General features: G+C 39.2%; 1 protein-coding gene across 2 annotated transcripts in view; it reads left to right on the top strand.

The window, feature by feature from the left end:
* The first annotated feature begins 2,260 nt into the window (after positions 1–2,260).
* LRRK2 (leucine rich repeat kinase 2) overlaps positions 2,261–14,923 on the top strand; it is a 64,475-nt gene continuing 51,812 nt past the window's right edge. For both annotated transcript variants that reach the window (XM_068189715.1, XM_068189714.1), the window contains exons 1-6: positions 2,261–2,646; positions 2,736–2,821; positions 6,814–6,920; positions 10,122–10,210; positions 10,607–10,741; positions 12,363–12,497. In XM_068189715.1, coding sequence (XP_068045816.1) covers positions 2,487–2,646; positions 2,736–2,821; positions 6,814–6,920; positions 10,122–10,210; positions 10,607–10,741; positions 12,363–12,497 — 712 coding nt within the window. In that variant the 5' untranslated portion in view covers positions 2,261–2,486. The remainder of the gene's footprint in view (positions 2,647–2,735; positions 2,822–6,813; positions 6,921–10,121; positions 10,211–10,606; positions 10,742–12,362; positions 12,498–14,923) is intronic.

Raw genomic sequence — 14,923 nt, 5'->3', positions numbered from 1 at the left:
AATTCTTGAGGGTCTTCTGGTGTGTTTTCTAGCAGTTTGCCTGTTCCTTTGGATCTTACTCCAACAGAAGCTCCTATCCCAATCAAATTCTACATGGAGCTAAAACAAAATGCAGTTACAGTAGACTCAAATCTAACATTGTGTTCACTTAGAAGGTTTCTCTAAGGGTCAATGTATCCTCCATTCATACATAACATTACACTCATTTCAAGAAAATATAACAATATGCATTATACATTGGATGATGAGGCCATGGAAATTGCTGTATCAAATCAGAAGACTGTGTGTTGTGGAATTACAGCCAAAAATAAATGGCATCCCTGACCTTGGAGATGTTTAAAATAAAAAGACTCGATGTGACACTTATTGCCATGGTCTAGTTGACAAGGTGGTGTTAGTCACAGGTTGGACTCAATGATCCCAAAGGTCTTCTCCAACCCAGTTAATTCTGTGACTTGGTACAATCTTTTCAATTATGGGCATAACACAACACGCTACAGCTGATAGAGGACAGAAGACGTGGAATGAACATATTGAGACCCAACAGAAAAAGAACAAATTGTTTAAATTAGTTAAATATCTGGGGCCCTTTGTTGTGGCCTTCATGGTAAACCATCCACACTCTGTGATGGAACATTAGAAAGAGGTCAGAATATATGAAACTTCCAGAGCAGAAAAATATTTAAGAGGTGCTCCAGAGGTAAAGTCCTTTGCCTTTTTCTCAAGGTCTGATAAGAATGACATTCAGACAACTACACTTTACTATCAGACCTCAATTTTCTTGCCAGACATCAACACAAGACAGTTCAGTCACAACCTCTAATCACTTCTACAGATCATACAATGGTTTGGGTTGGAAGGGGACTTTGAAGACCATTTCTTTCCAACCTTCCTTCTGTGGGCCAGGATATTTTCCGCTAGACCAGGTTGCTCAGAGCCCCATCCAACCTGGCCTTGAGCATTCCCAGGGATGGAGCATCCATAACTTCCCAAGGCAGCCTGTTAGAGTGCTTCACCACCTCCACAGTAAAGACTTTTTTCCTAGCATTCAACCTAAACTTACTGGTTTTGAATTTGAACCCATTCTCCCCATTCATTCTGGTGAAGATATATTAATATATCTCCATTGGATTTTCCTAGAAAAATCCAGGAAAACTACAATATAGATGCTTACCAAGACTACCTCATTCTTTACATTCTCCTCGTCTAACTAATTAATACACTTCAGAAGACTTTTGTCAAACTCTACCAGACTTCAGATACTTAGCAGAAGCTGGCATCCTCTCCAACCAGCACTCCAGGGAACTGCTACCTGCAGAGGAATGAACCTTGGGAGACGTGTTGGAAGATCAGTGTTTGAGACACCTGATCTCTAGAAGCTAGTTCCTGAATTTATTCAGGAACCTCAGAAACACTAGGACAGTTTTTATTTTTTGCCAACATAAGTGGAAAGAAGAGGAAACATTAACTCAGACTCAAGTTGTCTAGCTCAGGAATCTTCAATTGCAACAAATTATTTACTGAAGGAACTACAAGTGATCCAGGACTTCAAGCCAGCCTTGAGCTGGAACAAGCAGAGAGACTTCAACTACACAATATTTACTATCAAGGTGCACAGAAGATACACACTGAAAATTTCAGACACCTGGTTTCAGGCAAAAGTAATGTAGTAGGAGCCAAAAAGGACCGTGGTGGGTTAACCCCATCTGGACACCAGCTTCTCAGCAAAGCCACTCTCTAACTCACCTCCTTACCTAGAGAAGGGAGAGAAAACATCACAAAAGGCTCATGGGTCAAGATAAGGACAGGAAGAGATAACTCGCCAATCACCATTACAGGCAAAACAGACTCAACTGGGGGAAATTAGGTTATTGCCAAACAAATTAGAGCAAGGCAATTAGAGATGGAAATGAAATCTTTAAACACCTTCACCTCACCCCTCCCTTCTTCCAAGGCTCAACTCCACACCCTTGCACAGGGCGCAGCCTTTCAGGAACAGAGTACCTCAGTGTAGGTATCCCACAGGATCACAGATCCCCATCCTCAAAGCCCGCCCAACCCAGAAACCAAAACCACCCATTGCACACAACCCCTCGGCCGGTTTTTACACCGAGGCCCTGCCGGTCGGACCCGGGTCCAGCTCGGCAGCTCTATTGGGCAGCTCTTTCGTCAATCACTGTGAGGGGGAGCTGCCCGCGGGTCTGTTCTGCTTGCCGGGCGCTTGCGCGACGCCCACGGGCGTGTCCCAGGGGTTACCGGGGGCCGCCCGCCCGCGGGGGCCGGTCCTCGGCCGTGTCCATGGAGCAGCGCCGTGGGAGGGGCCGGAGGCCGCGGCGGGGGTGGCTCGGGAGGGCCGGGTGACGGCGGCCGGGCGGCGGCACTGCGGGGCTGCAGCAGCGGGACAGGCCCGCACCGCCCAGCCCGGCCCGGCCCGGCGCTCGTCCCGCCGACCGGCGGATGGGCGCAGAGAGGGCAGCGGCTCGGCCATGGCCAGCGGCGGCCCCGAGGAGGAGGAGGCGGCGGCGGGGGAGGAACAAGCCCTGAGGAAGCTGGTCGTCCGGCTCCAAAACGTCCAGGAGAGGAAGCGGCTGGAGACGCTGGTGCAGACCCTGAGCGACCTGCTGGAGCTGGCGGCCCGGCAGAGCGGTGAGCGCCCTGCCCTGCCCTGCCCTGCCCTGTCCCGCCCGCCGCCGGTCGCTAACGCGGTCTCTCTGTCTGTCTCTGTCCCCCCACAGCTCCCCGGCTCTTCAGCGGCAAAAACGTCCACGTGCCCCTGCTGCTGGTGGTGGATCTGTACCCGGGAGCGGCGGGCGTGCAGCAGGTCAGGGGCAGGGGCCGGGGCCGGGGCCGCTGCCCCCGCTCGGGCGGCGTCCTGCGCTTCCCGGGATAAAAGCTCTTGTTCCGCTTGTTGATTTCTCCTTAACTTGCCGTGTGTCTCCTGGGCCGCTTCATGGAGTGCTCTGAGCTGTAGAAGGGCGCTGTCACCGCTGGCATTTAAAGGGACCAAGCGTTCCAACTTATTGCAGACGCCACTGGCTACGTCTCTTGTTTTTACCGGCAGAAGGAGGCGAAATAAAAAATAAATCTTAAGCCATTTGACTGCTGTGTAAAGTAGGGTTCTAAATTACCAGCAATGTTATGTAATATAATTTTGACGTGTCCATATTGAATTTTGCCGTGGTTAGACAAACTTCCAAAATGCACGATTTTATACAATGAATTCATATATATGTCGCCATATCCTTGAGACCTGTGCTAGCACAGTTTTTTAAAGGCAGGGGGAATATTTTAGCTAAGAGTAAGTTTTGCAAATTAAGGTTCTGCCTACCTGCTCCTGTAATTTAACATTGGCCCATTTGGACTAGGTGTGGCACTTCCACAATTTGATGTTGTATTTATGGTACAGTTGCCAGACTTGTCATACAAAACAGCTCCTTCCTGGCAGACATATATTAAATATCTGACTATGCTATGCATAGAGGATGTTTATAAGCTCCAGATTTGTTTCCAACTCACTTGATTCTTTCTTTTAATTATTAAGCAGTAGGAATATGAAGCAGCAGTTATTTTCAAGATAAAGCTCATTAGTTTATAAAATCTCTGCCCGGAAGTCTAAACTTGGAAGTAAAACATCAATCATAACAAGAAGTAGTTGTGAAATGACAGCACAAGACTCTCAGAATTGCATAAGGAAGATAGTGATTAACTTTGTTTTTAACTCTCTTAAAATACTTCATTCTAATGCAGAATTTTAAAATTAATTTTAATATTCTACCTGCCTATATTTGCAGTCATTCAGTGTTTCAGTTTAGAAGTTCTGGACCTCCTTTGCATTACTATGTTGTGTTCCAGTGGGAAGTTCATAGCCAGTGCAAAGCTCAAATCCCATTCCTCATAAAATGTCTTGGGCACCTCTTCTTTCACATTCAGTTCTGATGTTTACAAACATTCACACTATGTAAGTAGAGCTCTGTCTTATTGCTTCATTCACGGCTATTTGTTTGTAATCTTTGTGAATAAATTCTCACTTTACAGTGGTGGCAAAGTAGTGAGGTCCTGATTTCAGTGCAGTCTCTTGGCACTTTTAATTATTTTTTTATTGACTGAATAATTAATCACCCTCCTTTTCCTTTTGGCACTGTAAAAAAATTGACTCGCATAAGAGAATAAACACAGTCAGAGACATACCTGAAGTGAGAATTTTCTTCACCTCCCCTCCTTAACTGGTTACAAAGCATTGTGGGTTGCTGCTGTTCCACTAACTTGTACAGGGTTAATTTGCCTAGTAGATCAATATTGCAAGTACTGGCCCAGGTCAGACTGCAGGCATAAACCCTGCAAGCTCCTTCAGAAATACAAAGGTACTGGTGTGGAAAAAAGCCAGTAGTTCCTGTAAGTAAAATATATTATTTATAGATATATTTATAAATATAATTTATATTTCTATTTATTGTAATATTTAAGTAAATAAGGTAGTTTTCTGCAGTTTATCTGGCAATGACTGGAGCAACTTAGAAGCTCTAGAACAAAATAAGAGTGCACTTGAGTAAAGAGCAGTCAGCAGAGCTTTATTGTCTGACGTAGATGGTGGGACCTAATGTAATATAAATTAATTGTGTGCTAGCAACCAAAAGGGTCAGATTTAAAAATAATGAGTTTCATGGCTGCTACCAACTGTTTCTGTATATTGGGACCTGTTTAAGTCTTTATAAGGACATATTTTTTTTGCTTTATTTCCCTTCCTTGTAACCTTTAGGATTTCTGTTTTTGAAAAGACCCTTGCTTTCTTACTTAATCTTCAAACAGCTAATAAGCTCTCTGTTACCTCAGGTTGTGATTTGAATGTGGTAAGACAGACCACATATCAGCAGGTCAGATGTTTCCATTGGTCTTCTCTGGATCCACAGTTCTGATAAATGTTTGTCAATTCTTGGAGTCCTAACAATCCAAATAAAAATGTTCAATGGGAATATAAAATTCATCAGAAACAGTTAGTACATAAAGGAATTTTCCAAAGTAATTAAGCAAGTTTTCATCAGATATTAAATTTTATAAGAACAGTTAGGATGCTCTTAAAAAGTGGGACTTCTAAAATAAAATGTTTTCTAAGGAATAAGCAGTTTATCAACTGATAGTCACCTCTACAGTGTTTTTGAAATTTGTATCTGGTTGACTGTCACCAATAAACTCTATTTTGCTTGGAATATGGAAAATTAGGGAACTATATATCCTCATCTTGAACTGATAGTTACTAAGACTATTCATTGTACCTACATTTAGGTAGGACTCAGTTACACAGACCACCCTGAATGTCCATAGTAAGTGATTTGTAGTCTCATGCAGGGCAAGGCAGCTTGCTATCCAAGGAAAAGAAGTGTAGGGAAATTGGCACATAGTCAAGCTCAGTCTGCAGACATTAGGGTTGTAATTGGCTTTAAATGTTTGTCTCTATAAATCTGAGCTGAAACAGAAACAAAAGTACTGCAGATATGGGCTGTGCTCACACTGCAACCAAGTATGTGAAAGACAAAAGTGGAATTCCAGTCCCCAGGGAGCTACATCACCTTTTGCACACTCTACAAAGCTGTCAGGAAAGCTATCTAAATTCAAGTTTATGCTGTTCCTGTGGGTGACTCTACACTACCAGGCTTGTAATTCCATGTCTCTATAGTCTGACTGATTGCAGGGTTAGGGATCATGCACTTTATATGAACTTTGCTGTTAAACTCTTTGGAGGTAGCCATTTACATTCCTGTTGTTGGCTGTCCCATCTTGACCTCTTTGCTTTACATAACTCTTCTGTGAAAAAGTGATCCAGTTATGTATAGAGACTTTGTGATATATTATCTTCTGCCTTGACTCTATTCTTAAAGCACAGAGGCCTGCTTCCACCTTTTTATTTACTTACAGGCTCAAGGAAACTCACATGCCGTATTATAATTCCTTTCTGTAAAATCTGCTTCATCTTGACTTTTGACATTTCACAGTTCACTACTTTTCTTTCAATACAGAGGGATTTTCTTTCATCAGTCATTTCTTTCTACAGATTTTGGTTACTGCTTCCTTGCTGCTGCCTATTCAGTCATATCAGCCTGTAAAAATTCATAGGAGAATAGATTTCTCCAATACAGAAATCAAAGAGGAGCATTTTTAGCTTTTGGCATTATTTACAGATGTTTGAAAGTCAAAGAATTTGTATTGGATGGCATAGGTAGTTATTAAGAACAAATACATTTAGTTGTCTTTCACTCCTTATGATCTCAGAACTTCTACTGCCTTCATTACATTTTGAAAGCACACACTACTGAGGGTTGATGGCAAGAATATGAAATGTGTGGTAATTGTTTATGTATCTCATCCTCATTTAAAACATTGAAGGCCTTTAAAAACCTATACTTTATCCTTACAGTTTGCAATTAAATAGCAAGTTCTTATGAAAACACACATTTTTCATTAAAATACACTTGCAATAGTGCAGGTGTTTTCCCTGGCCAATGATAACATACTATGGATCACATCATATCTTTCTCTCTGTCAGCAACTCATTTAACTGTGTGCCCTTTCTCCTTAGGCAGTGCTGAAGCAGATTGAGAGTGATGTGTTCCTGCAAGCAATGCAATCAGAATCATTAGCATATGTTTTACTTCCATCTTTTAACTTTCCATGCCATTTGTCTTGTGTTAATTAATTTTCCCTTACTGATTTAGCTAGGTAACAGAAGAGCTGTCTTAGAAATGCCAAGGATATTAGAAGGCAATGTAGAAGTTCTAAGCAGAATATCTGTTCTAAAATAGCTGCATTTTTGTTTTACAGATGGGCTGGTCACTTCTTTGTAAATTAATAGAAATTTGTCCAAGTACTCTACAAAACATAGCTCCTAAGGATGTTGGGAAAGACTGGGAAGTTCTGGGTGTTCACCAGTAAGTATTTTGCATACAAAGAGTCTGCCAGAATGCTTGGTCAATTTGGCAGCATATATATATATGCAATGAAATATATAAAGTTATTGCATCAGCATTTTTGTGCATTTCTTCAGCCTTCAGAATGTGGCACACACAAAGAGGGATCTTATCCATGTATTTAAATACCTGGTGCAGAAAGTAAAGGAGATTGAGCCAGGCCTTTTTTAGTGACACTCAGTGACAGGATGAGAAGCAAAGAGCCCGAATTGAAATATAGAAAATTCCACTTACACATTAAAAAAAAAAAATCCTAAGTAACCTTTCTGGCAGAGGCAGTATTACCTCGATGTTCATGTGTGTTTTTTCAAATGTGAGGAATTATATCCACAAGCCTAAAGTAGTGTAAATCAGGAAGAGGAGGTTTTGTCACACCTGTTATTATTGTCTAAAGGTAAGTATTTACACTGATCACCTCAACTACTTGTGAATTCAGTGGATACAATTACCTTAAGAAGGGATGGATTTTTCTATCTTTTTAGTAAATGGAGCAAATTGTGGTTTGGACTTGCTCAGCTCTCGTCCATCAGCTGTCAAAGGAAACCTAAGCAAGTGTTTTCTGGATGTCTGTGGTTAGATGGGATGAACACCCACACAGATTGGCTGAATTGTTGCCCAGTAGCACAAATGCTAATTGTAGATGTAGGCATGATGCACATGGGGGTTGTTTTGGGGGCTTGGTTAGGTGTTCTCCCTCTTGGGCAGATTGCTGCCTTCAGGGCTGATAATGACAGCAGTAAGCACTTACAGCCTTATGACCCCATCAATCTGCCTCCACAGTCCTTACCACACCCTTCCTTGGAAAGGTTGCTGTTGAAAAATTGCGTGAAGATGCATTATGATTTTGTGGGGGTTTGTTTATTTGTTTTATAGTGGCTAGAATACATGGTCAGTAGGGGAATGAACTCCCCTGAAAGATGTGTTGCCAGTTTTTGTTGGAAAGCAAAAGTGATTTTGGTTGCTTTTCATGAGCAAGAAATAACTGAGCTGAAGCTGCACATGCTCGTTACAATTTCTTTGGCAGCTTAAAAGCTTGTTAATTGACTGAAAGTTATCCTGAGAGCTGGTAATTCTGAGAGCTGCTCATTCTCAGGTCCCAGAAAAATTACTTTCTGGGACTGATATTTCCTACAGCCTCTTTAGTGCCCACACAGTGTGTGCAGTTAACAAAGCATCCTTTTCAAACTCAAACTTCACTAAAGAGCTGATGATAGCATTGCTGTACATTCTCAGTACCATCATTTTAGCAAATTGTATATCAGTGTCTGACATGTTGACAGTTTTCCTTGCTGTGGAGAGACTTAGTGGGAGAGTGGGCCCAGGCATTTCTGTCAGTGCCAAAGGCAGAGCAAGCCAGCTAAATTATGTCTCGATTTCCTAGAGCATGGATTGTACTAGAATTGCAGAATCAACACCATAACTAATACATGCAGTTTACAGCAAGGCAGGAAACACTTACAATAGAAAAGAAAAGGTCGTTTTTTTGGTTTTTTTTTTTTTTTTTTGCAGGAGATTTTCCTTTTTGTTTGTGTAACAATTTTGAGAGAATAGGAATATTAAACAAGAAAAAGCATTTCTTTCTTTTGTGTCTCATCTGTGATCCAACTTGACTACGCTGCAGTTATGTTTACAAATGGCAGTTTGCTATTGATTTAGGTGTTTTTGACAGACAGTGTAATAAATAAATAGTTGCTATCATTGTGAAGAGAAAGAGAATTTCCTTCAATGTTCTTGCATTCTTTCCAGAAGCTTAAATAGATTTCATGAGATGTTTTGTAATCTCTTATGTTAAACTTTCCTACAGCAGAAGTTTAGAAAGTTTTACATCCTTCTTCTTGGTTATACTTGAAACAGGAGGATATATGGGAAGAAATTCTCTAAAAGTAATTTGGAAATTTGATGTTATACCTATAACTGATGTTATACCTCTCATCAGATTTTGCCTCTTGTGTCTACTTTGGTCATCATAGCTACAACACTAGTGCTGCAATAGAGGAGAGAGAAACTAGCAGCATCATAGTATGAAGGGAAAACAGTGATACATTCATTCCAGCTTATAAATTTAGACTTCAGCAAGGCAAACATCATCACTGCTGGAGCTGGGGTGTGAAATTTGGATGAAACTTCAAGTGCTGGTTATGTTTCTCAAGACAGGTCGTGAATATCAACTTGAGTATTACAAATTACTGCACAGTCTTTTTTTATTAGATATTATATATGCAAAGATTCACATTTGAAGATTATTAAAATTGCAGAATCAAGCTCTCTAAAGTAAGGAAAAGTAAAGAAAAGAAAGTTTCTTTAGTTTTTTGTGTGTAAGTCTATGCATTTTCATTTCAGCAGTTTTTATTTCATTTTAATTACAGTTCCCCTCTCATTTTGATATATGCTTCATTATATGATATCAATGCTTTTAGAATTTTTTTTGAAGGAGTGTTACAGATTTTTAGTCACTATTTTACAGATAGTAATTTGAGTAAAATATGTTGAAAATGTCTACTGATTTTAAGTGCCCAGTTTGATGCATGACCTGAATTTTGCAGTACTTGGCATTGTTTGGCTCTCTCTGTTTAATAAGTCAGAACAGACTTACAGAAAGTACAGTGTGCAACTGGAAGTCTAGGAAATGTTTCTTTTTAGTGGTTTGTCCAGCATCATGTAAGTGCTTTAGGGCTGAAACATAAGCTAGAGTTCATCAAGATGCTGTTCAAGTTCTTCAGCTGGGAAACTGCTGCTTCTCTTCCACCAAACTCTTGGCTGTTCAGTGTAACTGAGCTCTTGCTGCAAGCAGAGCAGTGCTGTGCTGTCCACACTCTGTGGTGCTCCACAGACCAGTGTTCTGGAGGGTAACCACCTCCTAAATAACCCCACAGAATTAATTCATGTAACTGACTAAAAATTAAAGTAAATTGGATAAATTATACCTCAGTATTTTATTGAACTATGATCATAGTTGAAATTCCAATATTACTTCATTGGTACCTTGAAAAAATATAAGCTGAAATAAAAGGGGTTTTTTTAATTGTTTGAGAGCTTTTTATGGTTTTGCTAATTTCTGTAACTACTTCTGTTTTCAAAGTAAATGTTTGATAAAAATTTGTATGTGTCAAAATTTCTTTAGCTGTAACTCTTTTTTCCCTTTTCTTTATCTTTAATTTTTAGGCAGATTCTTAAAATGCTTACAGTCCACAAAGGAAACATAAATCTTTCAGTAATAGGACTAAAAGCATTAAATCTACTCCTCATGTCAGGTATTGTGTGCTTTACTTTCCTGTTTCATCTAAGCCTTTGAAGCATAGAATGATACAAAGTGTGTGACTGTATATGGCTGACTGGATTTTTCTCTCTGTTTTACTCCATGAAGTCACTTGTCATTTGTACTTGTATACAAAATAATAAGAGTGCTATTTTGAACGTTTTCTTTAACCATGTAGTTATGAACTGTCTTTTGGTGGTAAAGTTTTAGACATCAGTACTATTGTAAAATGCTACCCTAAGAGATAACTTTGTCATGGGTTATACAAAGCTGGATTTGAACTGTAAGAGTAAACTTTAAGAACAGTATTAAAGAGTTTTGGATTTTATGGTGTTTCAATGAAAATACTGAGAAATAATCAGTGCAACATGTAATCTCTTCTGCTGTTCAGACATAATTGCTTTCCTGCTCTTGGAAGAAGAGGTGGATGTGTTTTCCTTGGTATTTAATGCCATGAACAGCTTCCCTAAAAATGAAGAGATCCAGCAGCATGGATGTAAAGCATTACACAAACTTTTTGAGAAAGGTATTTTATCTTGTAGTTTATTATGTTAGAAAAATGTATCGATTGGGAGGGATGACAGATATTAAAGACAATAAATGAATTTTTGCATTCCAGATTGGTTTGTGGATTATGTCTGTTCTTAAATGAGCTGGCACAAAACAGACTTTCCAAGCAATATCACAAAGTCTATAAATTAGAGGAATGAATATGATATCTTTAAAAAATCAAAATGTCCCTTCATTTCTAACTCCAGAGTTAACTGAAAGGATGGGATATAATGTTGGTCAGTAACTGAAATAAAGAATAGTGACATTTGATTTTAATTCTCGAAAACGGGATTGTGCATTTAAAACGGGTAAATTTTAGTAATGTGAACAGTTCTGAAATCAAACAAAATGTTTGTACCTTAGAAAAATACTTTGTTCTATATTTTACCCTGACAATTCTAAAAGGTGATCATATGTCCATACAATATTCCCATTTATGCTGAAAAATGAAGTTGCTATGTATTGAATTTTTGCAGAAACCTCAGGAATTGTGCCTTTTACAGCCAGAAGTCCCCTTGTTGTAGTCCCTTTGCTTTGAATTGAGTTTCTTGATTAAAAATAAATATTGAGAAAGGCTATCACTGCTGTACTTCTTTGCTTCAAAGATAGTCTTCAGTTTTTCAGATTGGTTCTTTTTGGCACCATTCTGTATTGCTTTTTTAAGTCTTTCTCCCGTATGTGTGCTTGGAATTATCTTCTCTATTCTTTTTCCTCTTCCTGTCCCTAAATACTTTTGCCCTGCTCTATTTGCTCTTCAGTCTCCACAACAGTCTGAACTTCTTATGTTTTCTGAGCATGTCTTTTTAAGTGCCAGATTTTCACAGATCTGGCTGCAAGTACAGACCTGCATACCTTCTTCTTGATGGCAGCACCAATGTGACAAGTTCCTAGGATGCTCCTGCCTTGTTTTCTCTACCTCTGAGCCATCTTGTCAGCTTTTGTTATGTGAATATTTGCATAACCTTATCTTCAACCAGATTTAGAAAACAGTTCTGCTTGTGAAATTTGAGAGGTGCTCTCTCTCATCCTGGGTCAGTTCCCTTATCTGCTTCATTGCACAGCCACACAGTTATGTCAGTATGAATAACAGACCAGGAAGGGAAAAACCTTAAGCCATTAAGGTAAGATATTATTAAAGTGTGGCTTTATGGGAAAAAAGTCCATTATAAAAAAAAAAAATTAAATCAGAGTATGCAAAATGGCATTCCCCATTCACTAATTTTTTTCCACTGTATGCTTAGCTTTTTCCCTCACTTATATACTGTCTTGGTTTGAACTATCTGTGGGAATTTGGCTTGGACTAGCATTCTATGAAAAAGGCTAAAAGACTTCTAAAAAACAGATTCAAAAGGCAGAATTTAAAAGTCAGAATTCAATTACATAAAGTGTAAGCTAGGTGTTTATAAAGTAGCTCAGTTTTTAGTTAAAAAAGCCATAATCGTGGAAGATTATGTGTATGGATAGTACTTTACTTTCTGTGAAACACAGAAAATAAATATAAGGAAACTTGATAAAAACAGTTGATTTTTCTCCTGTTGCACCAGCATAAGAATTATTTCCTCAAAACATACTGTATCTCTTGCCTTTCAATTTAGTTCCAGAAGAGCAGCTGACTGAATTTGTTGAAAGTAAAGATCATATGATCATACTGAAAGTATTTAAAGAGTTTCCAGAGAAGGAAGAGGTGATTCTTCCTGCACTTTATTCATTACATTCCTTAGCTGGTCCACGTAAGTATTAAAAGTTATTTTCAATTCCTTTTCTCCCACAGTGTGCATCAGCTCTTGCTTCCTGTAACTGTAAAAAATAATCTTTGTCTGATTGCAAAAAATCATTGAGAACTGGTTGGGAATTGCCAAGCAAATCACCTTCCTGTTTACTTTGGGAAATACCCTTTTTAAAAACTGGATATTTTTTATATTTAACCATTAAAGCATAAATCTTTCCTAAATAACAGAAAGATAACTTTCTTCCGCTTGGAGTCAGTGGTAGCAAAGATGCTTATCATGGTTGTAGAGACTGAAGTTTCAAGACCCTGTCTTCTTTTATCACTTGAAAAATAAGATATATTTATTGACTAAATAAATCTTCAGTGAGTTCAGGTCACAGGTAAAGAATATTCTTGGCAAAATCTGTCCCACAAAGGAAAATTGCCCGTACAAATTCAGTGGCCAGGCCTGGGAAAAAATATCTGAGTTCAGACACTTGCTGTGGTCATTCAGTGGTGGCTGCAATGGCAAGCATTGGGAGCACTGTGCATGTGGTAGTCTTACTGTGTCCTCAGGTGTTGTGTAGTAAGACTGGAAGAAAATGTCTTTGTTATCTCTTGTCTTCCAGTAACAGCAGTCCCTGTTCTGTGCAAAATCAGATCCTGAGAAATGTGTTTGATGATTTGTATCAATTTGTTGGCAGCAATCTGATCTTGTTAACACAGAGGCAGGTTTTGTCAGCTTCCTGCTGACAAATTTTGGGAAGCATAGAGCAGGGTTCTGCTCTCCATGTCTTTCATGAGGTGCATAATGTTGTACCTCCTGCAAATGTGTTTACTTACAAAGCCTTGCTTGTACATCCTGTCTGGCTCTACAGGAACTGTGCTGGCCCCATGAGTGCCCACTGAACAAGAACTAGACTGAAGTGTCGCGCATTTCATCAGACTCCAAGCTATCTAGTTCCTGTTTCTCAAAATTCTCGCTGTTCCAGTTTGTATTTAAAAAGTTTAGTGTCCCTTGAGTCAGAAATAATTTTACCTTAGCCCCAAAGTTACTGCTGTTTTCTAGGGAAGAGGATGCCAGATTTTAACTCCTTTTCAAAACAGTAAATAGTTATACAAAGTGTAACAAGAGAAGGCATGAAAAAGACGTGCTCTAAAGTAGGTACTTAATACTCTCATTTCTAATATGAAAGATTGAAAATAGTCAGAGGAACAGAGACTACTTGCACATGAATGTTCAAAGCTGGTATTCATACTCTTGGTTGGTGACATCCCTCAAGAACTCAACAAAATATATTCCTTTAAGGCCACCACAGCGAAGATGATTCAGTGTTAAGTACACACTGTAACTTATCTAGTAACAAATGTCTCTCCATACCCTGAAGTTCAAGTCTTAATTCTGAATGAGTACCTCACTATGCCTTCTTTCATTAATACATACTTAGACTTGGTTCTGGCACACATTAGAAGAATTGTAGGATAAGGGTGTACAAGAACTCATTAATCTCAGTAGTATTTGTGGCATGAGAAAAATGCTTTGCTGCTGACTGTCCTCCAGCGTGGAGTGGTGGATCACAGAATGTTACCCATCTAAATGGCAGGCATAGGGAGCCAGCCAGGATTGGGCTCTGTTTAGTAGGGAGGAACAGTCACCTCAAGAGGAAATTTACCTAACCCTAAACCAGCTGGGATGAGTTGCCATACAGAGTGCTCAGATCTCATCATCAATTGTTGAGATGACCAAGTTTTGGTGGTTAAGATTAAATGAGATCTGTTCCACCTCCTTTTCTCTAACTTGTTCTGGGATATGGTGACTTGCTGCAGATGTGCCATTGCTTGGATCTTGCAGATTTAAACATGCAGTTCATTATGCTGTCTCCGTAGTGACCAATTTTGGAATTGTCTGACTATTTTACTATATTCATAAGTATCACCTTTGAAATCATAACTTACTGTGGAATGATGCAATACTGTTTTGTGGGATGTGTGTTTTCAGTTGAGAATGACATGATACTTGGCTGTCCTATTAAAGCATTGTGAAAGGTACATTCCTTCACTATCAAATAGAATGCTTCAGAAATGCTTCCCACTCAGAGCTTGCTTTTTCATCTGGTAGGTTGTCATTATTTAATATTTAGAGATGTATTATTTAAAAGATTTGCTGCTCTTTTAAAAAGGGTAATCATCTTTAATAATACAGTTGTGAATATTTCTCTTATGTTGTATCCAGGGAAGCCAGGCTGTTGAAAGAACAATTAAGAAAATTTATAGACCTCAGCAGAGTAATGCTAACTCCCTTGGAGATGGTGACAGGACTCCCTTTCATTCATTTGGGCCACGATTTTGGCCAAGATTTCTCAGGTTCATATTCTGTCTCATACCCTGGATAGAAATACTACAAGGATGCTTTCATATACTGTGTTTTAACTACCATGATGCTGTTTT

The sequence above is a fragment of the Anomalospiza imberbis genome, chromosome 5 (assembly GCF_031753505.1).
Source record: "Anomalospiza imberbis isolate Cuckoo-Finch-1a 21T00152 chromosome 5, ASM3175350v1, whole genome shotgun sequence".
Lineage (NCBI taxonomy): Eukaryota > Metazoa > Chordata > Aves > Passeriformes > Viduidae > Anomalospiza > Anomalospiza imberbis.
This window is presented reverse-complemented; position numbering and strand designations above follow the sequence as displayed.